The sequence below is a fragment of the Bombus pascuorum genome, chromosome 12, assembly GCF_905332965.1.
Source record: "Bombus pascuorum chromosome 12, iyBomPasc1.1, whole genome shotgun sequence".
Taxonomy (NCBI): Eukaryota; Metazoa; Arthropoda; class Insecta; order Hymenoptera; family Apidae; genus Bombus; species Bombus pascuorum.
This window is the reverse complement of record NC_083499.1, coordinates 942,608-963,069: the sequence shown is the minus strand read 5'-3', so window position 1 is coordinate 963,069 and position 20,462 is coordinate 942,608. Positions and strand designations below refer to the sequence as shown.

General features: G+C 34.7%; 1 protein-coding gene across 2 annotated transcripts in view; it reads left to right on the top strand.

Annotated features, from left to right (window-relative positions):
- LOC132912450 (pikachurin-like) overlaps nt 1-20,462 on the top strand; it is a 248,715-nt gene that overhangs the window by 194,103 nt on the left and 34,150 nt on the right. For both annotated transcript variants that reach the window (XM_060969867.1, XM_060969866.1), the window contains exon 8: nt 17,028-17,214. In XM_060969867.1, the coding sequence (XP_060825850.1) occupies nt 17,028-17,214 (187 nt within the window). The remainder of the gene's footprint in view (nt 1-17,027; nt 17,215-20,462) is intronic.

The following is a 20,462-nucleotide window of genomic DNA, read 5'->3' as shown; positions in this document are numbered from 1 at the left end:
AGATGTTATTTTGAAAATGATGTAATGTTAACTTTGATAAATTGTAATATCGCAGAAAGCAGCTTCATAAGTAAAATTAGAACTATACTTATTTTACGAATATAACATAAACCTCAATTTCTAAAGATTATTGTTGCAAATTTATTCATTGAACAGATTTCATGAGTCTATTATAAATCTTCATATGTTAATTACACTTCAAAATCTCAGAAAATCTATAAATAAAATTCTGCAAACGATATATTTTAAATTATAGTATAGTATTATCACATAAAGCAACTTTATGTAACATTTCAAATTTCAAAGATCATTAATTAAAGATTTATTTACTGATTAAATCCATTATAGTTTATTTATTAAATTTCGAAAACTGCACTTCGAAATCTCAGAGGATAAAAGTTATAAGATAAGTAAACTTTAACAAGCTATCCCTAATGAGATCACAATTACAGACTAAAAGGAAGCGTAACGTAGATCGGCATTTCTCGTTTCAATAAAAATTCACGATCGATCGTACAGTAAGGATCTCACGACAAATTTCCATTGACAGATATAATCGAGTTGCGCCGGATTATTGCACAACGACATCTCGTATATAAATACGTTTTCCTCGGCGTAATTTTCCGCCAGTTAAAAGGCGGCACTCGCTTAGACGTTTCCCTTTAAAATCCCGGACTGGCTGACGTCTTTCGTAGAGGGGCGAGCAAATCTTTTCACGACTCACCATGTATTCTTGCCTCAGTGCACGCCGACGTCATCGTTATTCATCTGCATGCAATTCCATCCACGATACACGTTTCCCGACGAAAATGTTATTTTCCAAGGAAATCGTCCGTCTAACGACCACCATGCAATTTTCGATTATTCCTCCAGTTTGACTCGACGAGAATTTTATTGTGTCAATTAGCATTTCGTTTATATGATATATTGTACCTTAACTCTTAATACTTTAATTCTGTATTTTCTTGATCGTTTGCCTTATACTCGTTTCTTCGTTACCTCGTATTACGATGGTCTGTTTTTTGAAGGTTATTATCGATTGGCGAAAATATGAGAATAATATCGAATTTGATAAAATCATGGAAACAATTCGAAGAATGTTAGAATTAATTTTTGTTAGTTAGAATTAATTAATGAATGTTTGTGTTAATTTTTCTTTCCACGTTACATAATACTCTACTTTTTTGTTTTATGATTTATCACGGTATGTTTATTTTTATTTCTTCTTTTCTTTACTTTAATGGGCAGATATATGCTCCGTGTTTTTGAGGGGACTGCTTTGTTTGCTTGGAAAGTATAGAAGTAATAGAAAAACTGAGAATAGTATGCGGATGAATTGGAGGAGACAATTACCATCTTCTTCTTTTAGACTTATTTTCGTTTGTACATTTTTTATTCAGTTAGAAAGCCTGCGTTGTATTTTGAGCGAACAGTTATTGATTAGTTTAGAATTATAAGGAGAATATAAAAATTGCCGAGCGGAAGGAAATACTTTTTTCCGATGACTCTGAATATCCTTGTTTCGTTTCGATAGCTGATCGACTAGTAATTGCTACGACAATTTGTTCAACGAATTGATAAATTGCTTCTCGATTTCGAAGCCTCAGTTTCCGTGAAATTAATATTTCGAAATGTTTCTTCATGATATCTCTACATATAATTCTGATAAAAAAAGTACGAAAACAATTTCAAATTATTCAACGATATTCACATACAGAATGGCCAGGGGGACAAATACATATTGGAAATAAAATATACGATATTCAAATAAGACTACAAACGTTCGATAGGTGGAGTAGGTATCTCAGAAGGCAGGCGACTGACGAAGAAAAGAACTAGGTCAGCAGTGATCTACAAAGGAGACACAACAGTTCTCGGTAATCCTCCAAAGGGGGTCAAATAACTGCAAATCGATCCAGAAAAAGTAAGCTAATTACAACCCCGTGAAACTGACAAAAAAGCTGCATATATCTCAACACATGCGATCTCCGAAACAAAGTATTCTTTGCAGCGGTGTAAAAGGCATCGGGAAGAGATCAAAGTCAGCGGAATGGAGTAGACAAAAATAGTCAATCGCGTCGGCAGTGAAATTGACTTACGTTAGACTTTTCTCCGTAGATAAAACACCAGCATCGTCGTTGTGTCTCATTTGTAGAATACAAGAAGAGAAGAAACAAAACGAACCTTGAAAGAAAAAACGAAAAGGACGGATAGAGGCAGACAGACGAAGAAACAGGACAAAGTAAAAGAAAAGCGAAAGAAAAATCCGAGTGAAAAGAGAGTAGAAAGGGACAAAAATATACGTTGACCCCGGTGCAGTCGCGAGAACTCGTAGAATAAAACCGAGACGAGTAAGTGCCGGAGCATGATTAAAACGGGGCACTGTAGCCGAATAATGGACGGTGCCGTGTATGCGTTTGTTAGGGAGGCGGAAAAAAAAAAAAGAAAAAAGACTGTGCTACGGCGTGCGAAAGACATTCACAGGGACGGCACGTCAAAGATTTTCCGGTGTTTGCGTCGGAACAGGGTCGACACAAGGTTGGAATATTACTTTCGACTCGTTTGAAAACGACAGCCCGCAAATTACGCGGCCAAATGGAGCGTGAAAACGAGTCGAGCCCACAGACTTTCGCCTGATACTCGTATGAGAATTCATCTCTTTCGCGAGTGTCCCGAGCCGTTTGATCGGCTGCCAATTAATGACCGCGTTTAACGCTTCGACAATCCCAGGAATTATGAAGAAGCCCGTCCCTCTGTCCCCAGATTTTCGAGCCATTTTAATATCACGATGTGTCAGAGCAAAGAGTAAAACTATACAGTATAGACAGAGTGATTAATCGATGGTTTTTAATTAATGGACCGTTTTATAAGTTCTGTGAAACTTGGCATTTTTCTTGAGATAAATTAGGATGTGAGAATTATTATTATGCATATAATTTATACAAAGTCACATCTATCAAAGTTTTGACAATTTTAATATTATAGCAAGGATACACAAATATTACCGAGTATAGAGTACTTAAGCAATTCTATTGTTTGATGAATGGTACGTATCACGTGGACGTTACAACACATCAGATTAAAATATATCATTCTCATAGGTTAATAACGAGTCTCTCTGTCAAAACGTTAGAATGTTTCTCTTCAAGTTTCTCTTCTCAGAACGATATCCACCCGTCTTAGAGCAGAAATATTCCATCTGAATTTGATTGCAGTCTGGCGTGGTAGATAATGTGTATATACGCACGTGTGCAATTAAGTTATAGAAACAACATGGATTCGATGTAATTAGAAAATCTGATGATGGTTGATGTCAAGAGAACACAGTATATGCGAATTAACATTGTAAATTGGTGATAATTATACAGCACGTGGAAACGGATATACAATCTAGAAAAATAACGAAAAAGAAAAGACTTATGCAAATTAAGGTAACGTTATAACATTCAAGTCTTGAAAAATAATTCCGCTGGTCAGTAACGAAACCAGACTAATGTCTGTTATTTTTCTCTATTTTTCATCCATGTACTATAACGTGAAATTATCATCTTACACGGCACGAAATCTCTGCAGATCGCGTATCATGCAACATAATACGTTCACGTGAAAAGGTTTGATGTATTTTCAACTCCCCTTCGTGTTTATGGCCCACGGTCAGACATATAAAGACAGATGACCGGTCTTGTGAACGATGAATAATCGAACCACGCCCATGAAACGGACTACGCCACACTGTGTAATCAGTAAAATGCAGCTTTACATGTAAAACTTGCTCATAGTTTGCTCGATTAAGGAAATTCAACCGCGATGTCGCGTATCATCGGCGTTTATCGATTTTCTCGTTCACCCTATTCTAAGAGAAGGCTAATTTTACCCTAATTCACGTACGCCGGTATAATGAAACTGGGACGGTGTACGATGTTTCTCGTATGTGCATGGTTTTTATGAAAATTGTTATAATCCTTTTGTGGTATAGCAGCAAAGGAAGCTGCGATTTTACTTGATTAAATCCTCGAAAGCTAACATTGCGCCGTTTTCGCCAATAAAAAGTAAGATTTCGATGTTTCGGTATTTCGGCGTTATAAATACCAGTTTCTCGCTCCAGATAAATTAAATTTTATTATGTACGTGTATAATAGTTAGTTATTTTGGATTACGCTCGTGAATTTTATTTAATAAATTTAATAAATTATAATTAACTTTATTTAATACTCTATACTTTACATGTTAAAGGACGTTGTTAATTTAGCGCACTAACGTTAGACCAAACTAGACTATTGTGCTTATTTATGATCCAGTAATATTTAATTGGGGATTGGAATACAGAATTAACAATAATGAATGAAAATGAAACTTTGATCATCCTCAAATGTTTAGAATTTTCGTTTAAACGATGTGAAAAGCTAATAATTTCTTAAAAATATGGATTTCCTCTTCTTTAAGAGTGTTTAAAAAAATCAGAGGCTGGAGCATGAAATATCCATCACGGCAAGGAAATAATTCTTAACAATATATGTGAATTCTCATCGTTTTTAGCTCATGGTTGGAAACGTCTAATGATATTTGACATTTATTAAGACATTTTTTTTCTTTCAATTGCTATATATTTTTGAAGTTTGACTTCAACTTTTTCAAACATCCTACGAGATGCATTTTAATGCTTATTATTTCTAATCATTAAACTATCTATCAATTTTATTATTATTATTTATATTCTTTTTATAATTATTATTATATAACTATTTGTTTTTCAAAACATTTAAATAACTAGAAAACAGCGTTTTACTACATCTCGCAGCAGCATTTTCTTTAAATTACACGATGGGGCTAGCCGGCATTTCGCTCTCGAATTAAAAGTCTTTAAAAGCTACCTACTTTCTAAGCCTCCGTCCCTCGGTGTCTCTTTTTATTTCCTCTCTGGTCTCGGTTGTTCTTCTTCTTTCCCCTCGTTCTAGCTTTCCCTCTCAGCCATTCTCATAAGACTTGCAAATTGTTTCGTAATAAGTTAGTACGCCGCGTTCGCGGGAAGAGAAAGACCCGCTACTTTCCTCGGCCAGGGGAAGAGTGGTTTCGAGTGCTTCTTTAAAAACAGAGCCAAGTTCGTCTACGGCCAAGTTCCGCGAAACAATCGAAGAATATTGTCGACCATCGCGGCTCGCCAGGGCGAAAAGAAAGAAATCTTAAATCAACGAGCAAGAAATCACGGCTCTTCCCGCGCGACGATGGAGGGCCTCTTATTAAGTGATAATTGTGCTTTATCCTCGCGAAGAACACTGTCGTTTTTTAAAGAAGTTCATTACAAGTCAAAAAATATCATTGTCTATCTTTTTACCTTTCTCGCCGCACTATTATTATTAACTCCAATAGTATCGTGTTCATGCAGTGCTTTCCAAACCTATTGCAACATCCTTTGGAACTGAATAAGTAGTTTAAAATGGGACCAAATGACTTGGATTTTTTTTTTTTTTTTTTTTTTTTTTGTAGAAGTTTGGAGGATTAGTTTACTAGATGACGTAGTAAAAAAATTCTGAAGAAATTGCAGTTGGTTGGAATCGGGAGGAGAAGAAGAGCAAATGTCGTAAAAGTATTTTTCAACTTCCTTATCTAAGCTTGTAATGAAAATGTAAACGATGCGTTTTAAACATTTATGCCAGTTATATGTATGCTGAAAATTTTATCGAAATTGATCGATGCGGAAACAAGCGACTGTCATCGAAAAGTGTAGATTTTATACCGGAAATCGTGAAAACCTTCATTTTCGCCATTTTTAACCGTTTACAGCTCGTAGCAAAGTTACCTGATTTCGATGAAATTTTTAGCATGTACATAACTCATATAAATGTTCAAAATGTATATCCATTACAAGGCCAGGTAAAAGAGTTAAAAAATATCTTTACGACAATTACTTTGTTCTTTGCCACTTTTTTTATACGTCATCTAGTAAACTAATCCTTCTAAATTCTAAAAAAGCGCAATTCATTTGACCCAATTTTAAAAAAGTTATCCACTTACAAAGGTTGTTGTGACAGTTATGGAAGTCACTATACATATACGTATGTAACTTTGTTAAATGATTTAATGATTATGAAATATGAATATCTTATTTATAAATGAATGGTATATTAACTATATTTTCTTCTATGTTTCAATTTTTCGGCAATTTTTCAGCTTCTCTCTTGAAATATTGTTAAGATTTTGACGCAAAGTACTCTCTTACTGCTTTAAAATTCTTCATTGTATTAAATTTCTTACCTTTTATAGCATCTTATAGTGATCGAAAGAAATGAAAATGTGAATAAGGAATAAGGCAAATAACGCAATAATTTCTAATTATACTATCTATACATTTTACGTTATTTACGCTGTGCAATTGGAGATCGTGTGATTTTTATTTTTGTATCGATGTTGCTTTTATTCGGAATCTTTCTATTTTGTCCCAGAAATTCAAAGTACAAAGTAATATTATTTCAAAAAATGACCAATATTATATTTTCTACATTTATCGTTTTATAAATTATCTGATCTTTTATATGAAATTTGCATTAATTCACGATTGTTATGTAAACTGTTAAAACTCTTGATAAATCAAGCATATTAGACACATGGTCGCGTAAGTAGAATAAGAATTCGCACGCGACCGAACTAGTAGAATAGGTGCGGATACGATCAGGCGACTAGAATAGAGTTTTGTATAACAGACGTGAAGTACAGGTTAAGCATATGATTAGATTGCGTGAACATATCCCACGCAAGATTAGAATAGTAGAACAAGTCACATGTGTAATCAGCCGGGTAGGAACGATTATGTATATTATCAATTCATTAGATGGGATAATATGTATGCAAAACCTCCTAAACAAATTTGTTTATATTTGTTTATATTAAACAAATTAAGTATATTCGTCGTGTACATATATGGTATAAAAGAAAGAAAAATGAAGTATTGAACTATCGACGAAGTAGAATAGGTCACTGAGTAGTCAGACAGAACAACAAAAATTCATATTACAGTAGCGATGCACAGTAGTGAAAATGAATTATTTTAAGTAACCCTATATTTACACATGTGCGATATTAAAATGTTTTTACGACAAAAAAATTAACAAAAAGAGTATGTCAAGGCAAATAATTAATTTTACGAAGGTTAATTATTTTCCACGAGACTAAAACGATAAAGAATCAGAATTCCTTTACGTTTCCATTCGATCAACTTCTAAAACTATTCTTAACTTAAAAAGGCGATTAATCATTATCAACCTTTAATACAAAATAAATAATATCTGGGATTGAAAAAAACGATAATCGATGTGCGGTCTCAAGGATTGGCTGCGCGATTCGAAGACGGACCGTCTATTTTCCCTGGAGGTGAGTTTAATTACCTTTAAAATCAGCGGACATCGCTAGCAAATGGGTCCGCGAACCAAGCTCACTTTATCCCGAAGTGCCATTAAGCACCGGTATCCTAACGACAGCATCGTAATTAGAGGAGCCGACCTCTGACCATTCCGCATATTCTTTTTTCGTCTCTACATTTGCTTTTTTTCTCACCTTTCGCACGGTCCTTCTTGACTTTCTGTTTCGTCCTATTCTTTTCCGACGAATCGCAACAAAGTCGTCGCGCGTCTCAAAACAAAGGAGCAACAACACAGATGTTGCCACACGAGATTGACGAGTCTCTTCTTTTACCTTTTCACCTTTTATGTCGAATAGTTTAGCACGTATCCTTTGACATTTGTTTGCGGTTCATTCATGGAAATGCCGGAAATTCACATCGCGGAAGGATTTTTGATAAATAGTTGGGTCTTTGTGAAATTCATGAATCAACCACCCACTTTGCCTCTTCCAGGATTAATTAAAATACAGCTTTACGGATTTAATACATTTTGATCATTATAAAAGAATGTTGGAATTGTTGGAATTGAAGTCGTTTGCTAATTATTGCTGATAATTTTCTGGTCTACTTTTATAACTTTCAAATTTTTTAATTATCATTTTTCATACTAATTACAGGTTGTCTGTTCTTTTACATATAGTATAATTTTTTTGATAATCGTATATTGTAATTGCTTATAATTAATTAATGTAACTCTTTTGGGAATTACGTATTGAAATTTCTTATAGCCGCTGTGACTTTTTCGAAAATTCTGCTAATGTTTTAACGATTTAATGATTTTTATTAATTAAAACGATTAAGCCGAAGATTAAATTATCATCTATGCTTAAAATTCACTAAAATTCAACATTGATCCGTTGTTCATTTTAATACATATTAAACTATTTTATAATAAAATAATTGACAAAACGATGGAAGTGGCTCTCCCGATAATTATATTTCCCAGCATTCCACTGGCGAAGCTCGAGACTCAAATGATACCTTTATTTTTCGCTGTTGACTGAATAATATGAACGTAATCTGCTTGAAACACAAAACACGTTTCTTGGGTATCTAATTTTCTCTACTTTGTAACGGGTCGCGGAATAACTAGTACTCGTTGCAGCTACTTTAATTTGTCCTCCCTCTTTCTTTTTTCTTTTTTTTCCTAACTAGACAATGACGACGTGGCACGAAAGGAAGGCAAAACGGGATGAGCTTGTAAAAGAGTCCGTTAGATGAGTGGTTTCCACGTAACCGCGGCTAAATATTTGATATCACAACAGTAATTTAATATTTCATTTGTCACGTGTCGGAAAAATATATTTCCTTTCGTTCAATTGTGACATTGATCTTTGTTATTTTTTTATCAACTCATAAACGTTTATTCGATTGCTACCTCTTTCGTTGGTCTCGTTCGTTACGCTATGTCTATTTTATCCATTTCGATTTATTCGGTGATAAACCCGTATTATAACTGAAACATATAGCAACGAATTTCAACGTTGAATTTCAACGAAATGCACTTTATTTTCATGTTTCACGTTATTCGTTCTCGTCATTTGGCATTTCTCGAAAATATTTCAAAGGTCACTAAATCAGTTACGATTCACATGATTTTTGAAACAGCCAAATACACGTTGTTGGCACTATCTAATTTTCAGAGATCGATATCTAATCTCAAAGAAAGATATCGTTCTCAAACGGTATCAAAGAGAATTTCCTAGAAATACAGACATCAAATTGAAGATATCAAAAACATTTTCTGCAAGACGAATTCGCAAACGCAACGCCATTTCACCGTTACGTTCCACGCTGTTCGACTATGCTCGCGGGAAGACGCGTCTGCGATATGATTCGTCAACAGTCATAAATGCTCGTCTCGATTAGTAGACACCACGAATCAGCCTATTCCCTATCGCGATTACGATGATAGAGATATTTAAACAGAATCTGACACAGGGTTTTAAAGTTTAAATATAACTGTATATTTCACAAAGAACACCTTCAAAGACTGAATGTGCGGATGAACGTTAAGTGTACTCGGAATAGTGTGGTTTTACTGCGTGTCTTGTACGGAGAGCTGAGTGAAAGTGAAGTATCGGTGACACATGTGGAAAAGATGAAAACTTGAGATGGGCGTACCTAGAAAATGAAACAGGCTGATTGGCCAATTACAATTTTCGGTGAGGAAATAAGGGCAACGGTCATTGCTGCTAATTGGTTGGAAAAACTGATAGGAGAAATGAGAACTGATCACCCTCAAATTGAAATCTCGTGTGTCTCAACGTTTAACCGTTGCCGTTAATAAAATTAAGCAGCGCCTCGACTTAAACAGTGCATTGTAAAAACAAAGGACTCAACGGCAAACATTAAACCTTATGGCGGGCAGATAGAATCAGTGATAATAAAGATTAATTTTCGACGCGGCAATAACAAAAGTGTAGGCAGAGAAAAAAACTGGGAAAGGTACATGGCATCTTTAGAAAGTTAGAAACGGCTGTTCTCGAAAGATTGTTGTGGATGAACAAATGGACGGGTGTGTAACGACTGGGTCGCGCGGTACGGAAGACATGCCATTCATTTGCTTCATTCTAACTAGAAGAGACGTCTTTAATCCTCAATGACGAGGAAAGCAACTCTAAAAAAGAAAGAAAGCATGAAAAAGCAAGGAAAATGCACAGAGCTTGGTATATCTGGTATTCCACCGTGGAATTAATGGGATTAGTTAAAAAGTATGTTTCTTGTCCCCATCTTTCACATCCCTTCAATAAGATCTTCTGAGTCGTAGAAAATCAGTCTTTCGTTGGGAAGTAACGTCAGATTAAACACATCTGACGACTCATCGTAACGATAGCCGACTGTTCCCTGTCGGTTTCGCCAGAAAGAAACTGAAACGAACGACGAGAAATCGGATTGTATCGCGTCGTCTCGCGAATTCGCTTGAAAACGACGGATTATCCACATTCTCCATCTTCAAACGACCCCGTGGCTGTCCCCCGCGAGGTTTCAACTCGCGAACACACTCGCAGTTTTCGCGTGAAAAATGGGTCGAGCGACAGGGATCGAGCAAAGAGAAATAAATTGTACGCTGTCCCCTGTGGGGAACCTTGCTTGAAATCTCGAATGAAAGAATTCCGCGCGATGAGGATGGGGACGAATGATCGGTCTAAGATGGTGATTCGCCGGTAGACAAGATGGAAAGGATTTTGTACGGCACGTGATAAAAATAGAAATCAAAGGTACCGGAAGAGTTGAGAGTAAATGAAATTATACGTTGGTTGTAATCACAGTGCGCAAAATAATTTAAATAACAAAATCTAGACAGAAATTTGTTTTACGTACTAAATATCGTAACAAGTACTATGCACTGAATGTTTCCAAAATATCAGATTATTACGCTGGACAAATACTAGCTTATTTCTAATATTATCTAATTAAAACTAGCATCGACGACACTGTATAGACTGTATAGAACTGTAATATGGATCTATATTTGGCTTGATATATTGGCTAGAAAAATTTCAAATTTTGACGCCTCAAAATATAATATTAAACTTCATATCGTATAAAAGAGAAAAGAACGTACAGAATATTCGTCGGATTTCAAAAATGGAATCCTTGGTCCGACAATGGACAGTCAGAGTTAATAAAAGCGACGAGGGAAGCGTATTTCGGATTTACCGCTTGATGCGCCTTTTTTAACAGGCCACCGCGGCGCAAAGAGGAATCACGCGTTTCGAAAATGAATCTTGCCGCGCGCAACCCACCGGACTTTCGGCGAGACAACATCAAAGGGAAATTGAGCTAACTTGCATTTCTAAAAGAGCGTATCCTTTCATCGTTACTGTAAAATCTCATTTAGGCTGATACATGTGTCATTTCTCACGACTCGATGTTAATCGTGGCCCGCTTCACTTTCGTTGCACATCAATACACGAGCTGCGAGATTTCTCGTGACCTAATATTTTCGTAATGGCGGAGTGCAACCTCCGCGAGCAATCGAAAAATATATCATAAATATACCATATCAAAAGATTCTTTTCTCTTTCTTCGCGAGTACCTAAATACCACAGGAAAAATTTATTTCCTTTTTGGACATTTATCGACAATTAGTTTTGGCCAGTCGATGTGATTAAATAACTTTCTGAAAAAAAGGCTTCTTCGTTTAGAGTAAATATATTACATATATATATTTTATATATACGTGTATTCTTCAGTGAAATAGTTGAATTATTTTACGAAATTTTTGTTCATTTTACAAACATGAAACGAATGAAGTCCTTTAAGAATTATTATAGTTTCTAATACAAGTGTAGATAATAGTTAAAAAAAAAAATTAGAACTAAAACTTCTGATACGATTTACACTTTGGTTTTACAAGAACATGTGAAAGAAACTGTACAGATGCTAGAATATGTTATCTTAGAAAATGCGTTCGAATGGAAATTGTTAAAAAATAGAAACTGTTTCATAAATTCTACCCTTTCACCTTTTTACGGGAAATTTGAAAATACAGAAAATTCGAAAGTCACGATCTTAGTTTACGTTTCGTCGCGTTTAATGGAGAAAGCTTGTTATAGAAATTGGAGTAGAGGATGGATCCAAACTGGAGGGCAAATTGGAGGAAATTTTGACTCCGGTCTTTGAATTTTTATATTTTACTTCCTACGTAAATTTCATGTACTTCATATTCTTTTTGTATTATTTAACGCTTTCATTAGATCCTTTTACTATACTTTGACATTTTTAAAGTATCTGTGTCTTTTATGTTGTCATTAATCTTGTATCTTTAATTTAATTCAACGAATAACGAGGTTCATGAATCATTTTATATTTCCCGCGCAAGAGTCTTTCTCTTCATTCTCATCTGGCATCATCACGCATCTCGCAATTTATTCGATCCACTTTTCCTAAGTCAAGATACCAGATTTCAGTTAATTAAGAGGTCGACATACTAATTTCCAAGATATCTAAATAAATATAATTCAGTCGTGGAAGCTTCTATCTTTTTAACGACGATAGTCCTGGTTTTCAATGGGGAAAAAACGATCCGTTGCGTTCAGTTCCGGAATTGATTAACAAAAAGTTTTCATGCTAGAACAGGAATTGGGTGAAATTAAAATTTGAAAGTCAATTACAAGTTATCATTGCACGGCGAGCAATCTCCAAGAAAAGTCCAAGGATTCGTTTAGTTTGACGTCGAAACAATCCCACCACTCATCGAGCACGATCTGCGCGCGTATTTTAATTGGAAACGGAATCATTTGCGAAACGATTCTCTTTTTCCTTTTCATCCACACGAAATATTCCTCGCGTAACGTTGAATGCGATCTGTCTCTTTTGTTTAACGAGAAGCTAACAGAACACGATACAGAATGTGAGTAGAAAGAGGGATTAACCTAAACGATACCCTTTACAGCGAGATATGACACTATAATCAGCGCAGATTTAACACGCTAAGAAATTTATCCCTGCTTGTTTTATAATTTGATAATTAATTGAATTCAATACGTTGCTGAAAATGGAGGAAAACAGAAATTCAGGTCACGTGAATTTTAGCAAATTACGGAGATGGATTAATTAGATAAAAGTTTTTAATAAATCGTTTGATCCTTATTGATTTTCCATTAACGAGTTTTTTTAGCTTACAGGTAAAATAGTTTGACCTGTGAATTAATTGCAATAACTAATGGAAACTTGTTTAAAACAGAAGTTTGGTCAATTCATTGTTGGTATCGTTTTAATAAGCGGCGAGTTTCTAGTAAAATCTGTATACACGTTGGTAATTTCTAATTTACGAATTAATAATAGAACAGTTAATAGTTTTCCTGCAAGTCCTGCAACGTAGCAAAACATAGGGACAAAGAAACACTAAAACACTTTAAATTAATTCAACATTATATCTAAATGAGAATGCATCTAGACTAATTCGGCAAAAATCCAAGCGCCCTAATTTGTAAATTTCCTCAGGATAACTAGAAAACTTTCCTCATTCTAAAAGAAGTCCGATCAAAATTATTTTTCGTTCCGATCGACGCAGGTCGATAGTTTCTTCGTCGCGAGTTTCGAACTAACAGAGAAACCTTTTAGACGGAGCTGGAACTAGATGATTCCCGGGCAAACTGGTCCGTACAGCTCACGCTGAAACTTTCGAGACTTTTGTAAGTGCATTAACTCGAAGGCTGCAAGCCAGGATTCACACGTACGTACAAGTCAACACTCAGCCCTTTTTATACACTGTGTTTGATACGTATGTACAGTATACTATCACTCATAAATATGTGTACATTTTGGTCGATTTTTATTAAGAGCGTCTAATGATTACTAAGAATATATTAATAAACGGTAGACTAATGATTTAAAAGCAATATTTAATGTCTTCTTGTGTTATCAATCGTATATTAAAATTAAATACACCATCTGCCAACATACGAAACAGTTTTAAATATTGTCGTTAAAATTAATCATGATAGTCTGAATCAACTTGAGAGAACCATTTTCTGTCATATTTATAGCTTGAAAAACAGATGAACTGAATATAAGAAGGTCTATAAATCTAAATTTTAAAAAACCGCTCCACAATACTTGACACTTATAGACGCCAATCTTTTTATTGCATATTAACTTTCACTTAAAATCAAATTTTATCTCATCTTGATATTATATTAGGTCGTTCGAAAAGTTTCTTTCGTTTTATAAGGAAATAATGGATGCACAACATTTTTCGTTTTATATTATTTTATCGAATTACGTATGATCCATTTTGTTCTATCAAAATAAAGATCACAACGTTCAACAGATTAGGTATCATGTTTGTATAAAGATGCATCGTTGTAAAAGACGGATCTGTAAAAGAAAAACACTTTTCGGACAACTTAATATGATAATTTTGATAAAGAATAAAATTCTAGAATTTTAAATTTTTGGATTGTAAAGTAACAACTAATTCTACGTTATTAAGTTCTTCTATTTGTAATTTTTGTAATTAATTTATATCCTGTTAAAAATAAGTATATATAGTATAAATGAATATAAATATGAACATACGAACATATATTTTTAAGTATTAATGCACAGAAACACGAGTACACCCGTATAAGGATGCACAGAGAGGTTCTAGGCAAACTAGGAATACAATAAATTCCCAGCAGCTGCTGTATAGCTATACTCAGGCACCGAGTAGGCAAATATGGGCCACCTTGGATGTATAATTCCACGTAAATTGCTACCTAGCATCTCATGTCGCGTTTTACCGCCGTGCCGAAGGTTTTCGTCATTTCCGATGGCTTACAACGTTACAACCACGTGTTTATTTCTACGACACCGTGATAGAGTCATTTTCAACGAAAATTGAGATCGCACAGTGGAAATTTATGAATACGAATTGGTCGATTGTGTGACTTTCAAGTGCCAAGGGTAAGTTAAGACGCCCGAATAAGGGGAGTTTGTGTATTCAGGGTTTGAGGTTTGAAGACGTTGAGGAGATGTTAAAGCTGGAGAATCCCAAGAGTTTGAAAAAAGACATTCTCTATTTGAAGAAAATATTTTCAGAAATTAGTGTTTTTTTATGCAGAATGTTTTAAGAGACTTGTTCGTCCAATCCGTATACTTTGTCAAATCTTTTATACTATTTTTATGATATTTTCAGATCTGTTTATTAAAGGGATCAAGATTTTTAATAAGAGAAACGAAGGAGTGAATGTTTTATGGAAAAGAAATTATTTTTCAAAAAATAGCGCTGATAGTTCTAGATAAATTTTGTTTTAAAATTTCAATTATTTTAGAAACTAAAATCGATTCTAATTTTTTTATATCCACAAACTGAGTGAATTTTATATACTATATCAAATGTCTTAGTTTTAATAAAACTGTATCTTTTAAAAGGCGGAAATATAAATCTTATATTCCATACATAATTTCTTAATCTTCATGAAACTATATTTCATTTAGAAATGCAGAAGGTTTTAAAGAATCGAGTATAAGGAGCAAATGCAGAAGGTTTTAAAGAATCGAGTATAAGGAGCAATAATTTCATAAACTGGGGTGCGCAAGAAGCGTGTCAAATCAATTTCGTTCGCCACATCAGACACGCTCGATTTACCAGAAATATGTAGTCTGCACCGAAGATGAATTTAATTGTGTGAAGTGTAACTGCGAAACTCGCCGAATTATCACAAAGTCGAATGCTTCTCCCCATCGATATTAACACGTGTCTCACGGAACACGAACCAAATTCCTTCATAATTACATGTCCTGGAAATAATTTCCTTGCCATAGAACAAGTATACGATCCCTAGAAATTGAAATATCTGGGAATGTAATATACATTTTCGTTGACAAAATCGTCAAATATGTATACGAAAAATTAAACAAATTTCTCTTGATACCAAATATTAAATAACATTGTTATTTTTTGGTAATATTAAATCCGGTCGTATTTATTTTACACAATACACAAAAGATAATAGAATTATATTAAATACTAAAACCAAATATTTAGAAACAACCTATGTTTTAATAATATGTATTGGAACATAACATCTACTTTGGATCACGTAGACTCAAAAAGAACAACAGAGTGGGAAAACTAAAAAAAAAAAAAAAATGAAAAAGCTAGATATACGTGTTTTGCTGAAGAATGTGAAGTACACATTTAAATATTTTTAAATAACCGGTGTAATTACCGAATTTGCAGATAAGTACCGTTTAAAAAAGTCGGGAGCCACAATATTTACGGAATTTAATCGTTATTGTAACCATATACAATTTGCAATAGGTGTTTCGTACATTTTAACGATACTTTAAAGTGTACCAATTAATATTATGTCGAATGCAACAACATCGAAACTTCAAGTAAGAGTGTTAGTTATTACCAACATTTAATCAGTGCGGTTGTCCGATTATGACATTTTTAAACCTGTTTATCTGTAAATTCGGCAACTATTACTTAAAAATATCTGTACGTGCATCTCATATTTTTTAGTGAAACACATACATCCTGCTTTTCTATTTTTTCAGTTTTACGTAATGGGGTAACATTTTTAAAATATTTATTCAATCCTTTTTGACCCTATAATAAAAAAAAATAGGCACATCCCTTCTTGAATTTAGCGATCTAGATACATGAACTTCTTTTACAGTTTGTATCTGCCGCCATTTCATTTCTTTTCAGTATTCTACATAGTGTACAACACTACTGTGACGGACGCGAATCGATTGAGAACTATTAAGTCAAAATCGGTTAAGTTAGGAGCACAGACAAACTAACATACATACATACGTACATTAAGGCCAAACACATCTTCCTCCCAGCATAGTCTGACAAAAATATCTGCATTTCCCCATTTACAAATCCTCGAACCATCAAACCAGAATTCTTTTCAATAAATAAAATTTCCGATAAAATAGTCTTCGTCAGAGGCCAATGCAATCTCAAACAGGAAAGAAAATTTTGTCGGCGAAAATCGGCCGAAAGCGACTGTAGAATTGCACGAGGGGTGAAAGAGAAAGGGAGAGGGCCGGCACTCGAAACTCGTACGAACACACCAGTACGAACCAGGCAGTCGCGGATAAATCGTCTAGTGGAAGAACGCGAATTATACAACGGCTTTCTACAGCTGCGTGAACCAGACTGTTCTGTATTTGATTGCAGGGCTTGTTTGCGAGGATTACGTTCCGCGAGCCGTTGTTCATCGGCGGCCCCGGAAACACAACCGGCCTCGAGCGACTTCCGGTGAGGACCGGATTTAAGGGTTGCGTCCGGCATCTGGAAGCCAATGAACACCGCTATCGTTTCCCCCTTGCACCGCAGGGAGACGCGGCAAATGGTTTCGACGTTGGTGAGTACAACTTACTAATTAAACGGACCTTCTACTTTCTCCGAGTAACAACCTGTTCTTTCATACGCACCTGCTCTTCAAATCTGCAAATATTCGTGTTCGAGATTAACTTCGCGGCGAATATTTTTCGGATGTTTTCGAGCAGGCAGCTAGAAATGTTTCGCGCTCGATTTTAAGAAGAGAAACGAAATTTATTTTATTATGTCGCTATCGTATAATATGATTGATATTGTAGTAAGTTTGAATTTTTAAATTGAATATCGCTCGATGACTGCAGTAATTAAATGTGAAAGATTTTAAGATCAAGGTTTTCGTTGAAGCCAATATTGTTTTTTAACTGGAACCTACTATCGATCATCTATTTATTTAACGTAACTCTTTGACTGCAAAAGTTTCAATTGTTTTAGCTAATGAACAATTGTATAATGTAGCAGAGATGCTCTAGAATTTTTTCAGAAAGAATTTTTTCAAAAAGCTGAAACGATTAAAAAATATGGATTTAAACTAAATTTGTCTACAGCAAATTAACAATTTAATCTAATTTATTCCATTCACTATACAAGTTTCCAATATTTAACTTAATATTAACTAATATTAATTAATTAACTTTAGTTTTGGTGATTTCATTTAAATATTGTTAATATGACACGATAGAAACATCTATAAGTATCCCAGAATTTCTTCAGCTTTTTTGAAAGTATAAGAAAATTAACAAATTAGCTTTGGACCAAATTTGTGTAGTACGAAAGGCCTAGGAGATATCGGGCGAACCACAAACAATGTCGCGAGAAAGCCTAAGTGCCGACAGGCCCATCAATGTATCGTCGGCTTTTCAATCGAATAGTTACGCGGAAAAGGCCTGCGAGACACTGGCCACGAGCGGTTGCAGAACACGTGCGTGGTGGGGCTAAGAGAAAAGACAAAGGGATGCTAAGGGAGAAAGGCGAATTAACAGCCAGTGTGAATCGAGAAGTTAGAGAGTGCGAATTGCGTTGTCGAGAGAGTGTGGTCCGCGTGAGAGAGAGCGTTGGAACCATGGTGACGAGAGTTGCAAATTAACTATTTAGTTATCTTAATTATAGTGCGTTATTGTATTTAGTTCGCGTTAAACAACCATCGTTTCCTGTTTAACCAACACCCGTTTAATCCATTTTAAATAAACTAATTGTGGTAAGTTCCTGCATTTGTTTAAAGTCCGTTTATTCCTAAAGTCTCTTTCACAAGAAAGAACATAAAATTATCACTAAAACATGATATTAAACTTCTCCGAGTATTTGCTCCCTGAAGGATCAATTTTTCACAGTCCGATCCTTCCACGCGCGCGTATACGACTTCTAACACGCAAAGCAGTCGATCAGAACGAAGTGTCGATTAAAGTTGCTGCGTTTTCTTATCTGAAACCACGAAGGTCGAGTCTGTTCTATCGACTGTCAAATCTCCATTGAACCTGTTCGAAGGAAATACGTGTAATCTCTTGAAGCGAAACCTCTCGAAAGATAGCTTTTAAGAGCGATTCTGGATTTCTGTACGAACGATACACGTACTACCGCTTCGTCGTGCAGCTCTCTACTCTCAGACAGAATACAAAAAGCATCAAAGGATCAAATTCCCTGAGAATCGGTACATTTTTTGGTGCTCGACTGTCCACTAGTTTAGGTCCTTCGTGAATTCTAAAACATGCGGCTTCACCGAAAAACGGATCAAAGAGAGAGGATTCCTTGGATGACGTCAAAGCAAATCGTTTGGACGTCTCCATTCGTTTCGCGAGTACTTGCTGGTAAAATATTTCCTTGTACCTTCGGAAAAGGGAGCTATTTTGACCTTTTGTTTTCGTACGTTTTGAGAGCATCAGTTGGGAATTGCTGCATCGTAGGTGGTTTTATACTGGAAATTTTTATTATAACGACCTTTCTCCTTGCTTTCCTTTTTGAAAAATTTACGTTTTGATTGGTACGTATGAAATGTAGTTTTTTTCAAAAGTAAAACTTGAAATTAAATTTTGTGAAATTTGTACCAGCTAAACGAAGAATTACCGAAATCGTTAAAGAATTGTTATGGTTTCTTTTATATTAATTTATGCTTTAAAAAATCGAAGGACAACCAGTTTAATTAAAATGATTTATCAAAATGCTCAACATAAATTTGAGGATCAATTCTGTTGATATAAAGGAACAAAAATTTATTTTTACATTTCCAAACAATATTCCATATATGTTTTCCGTTTCTCAGAAGAAGATTCATATCTATAGATCGATGTTTTTTATAAAATCTTACATGGTTAATATTATCTATTGATTGCATTTTTTTTTAGAAATAGACTAGCAAAATTTTTCGATCAACTTAATACATAGAATAAAATATACGATTTGGTATCGATAAATCCAAGCGAAATAACGATATAAATGCCACAATGTGAAACTACTTTAACGGATTAACTTGTGGTGATTCGTAATTCCAAGCGAGCAATAATCGCGACGATAAAACAATGCGGCCCATAATTAGGCGTACCGAAGCTACATTTTGTTTGGCTGTAGGAAGCCGCACGATATCGGCTGCTCGAATTAGCTCCTATGTCGGCGAACATACAACAGGTGTCACATGAATTTAGTTAGAAAATCCTCCAACGTTCGCTGTATACGATCTCCCGATTTGCCAGGAAATATCTTCTTCCAGTTTTTCCAGTTTTTCCTCTGTACTTAATCAAATATCGGTACTAATTGAATTTCAAAAACTACGAAATATATTTTGATTAATCATAATTTATTTTCGAAAAGAAAATATGACAATGTTCGAGTTCCAGCAATCTACTGATTAACCACGCTTAATTACTTCGATACGAGTAATCTGGAATAGCGAAACTCAGTGTAATCTCGAGCCTAACTGATTTAACGTTAACGGATGAATGTGACAAATGACGGATTCTGAAGTATCAAATTCCACAGTCTCGAAATTAACTAAATCCCCTAAGATATTGAATTATAATATTGAATTCTATATTGAATTGTATATTGAATTCGTAAATAAAAATCCAATACTTGCTATCGAGTTCTTCCGTTCTGGAATTAACTGTATCAATATTCGATATCTGTAATCCTATATACATATATTGTACATAACTATACGCTGCCGAAATGATTTTGTTATTTTCCATACGGACATCCAAAGTCACTATAATCCTCCATTATTGTACTTTACACATTTTTCTCTTCTCACAGATTATAGATTAACGTAAAACAAACATCGTACTT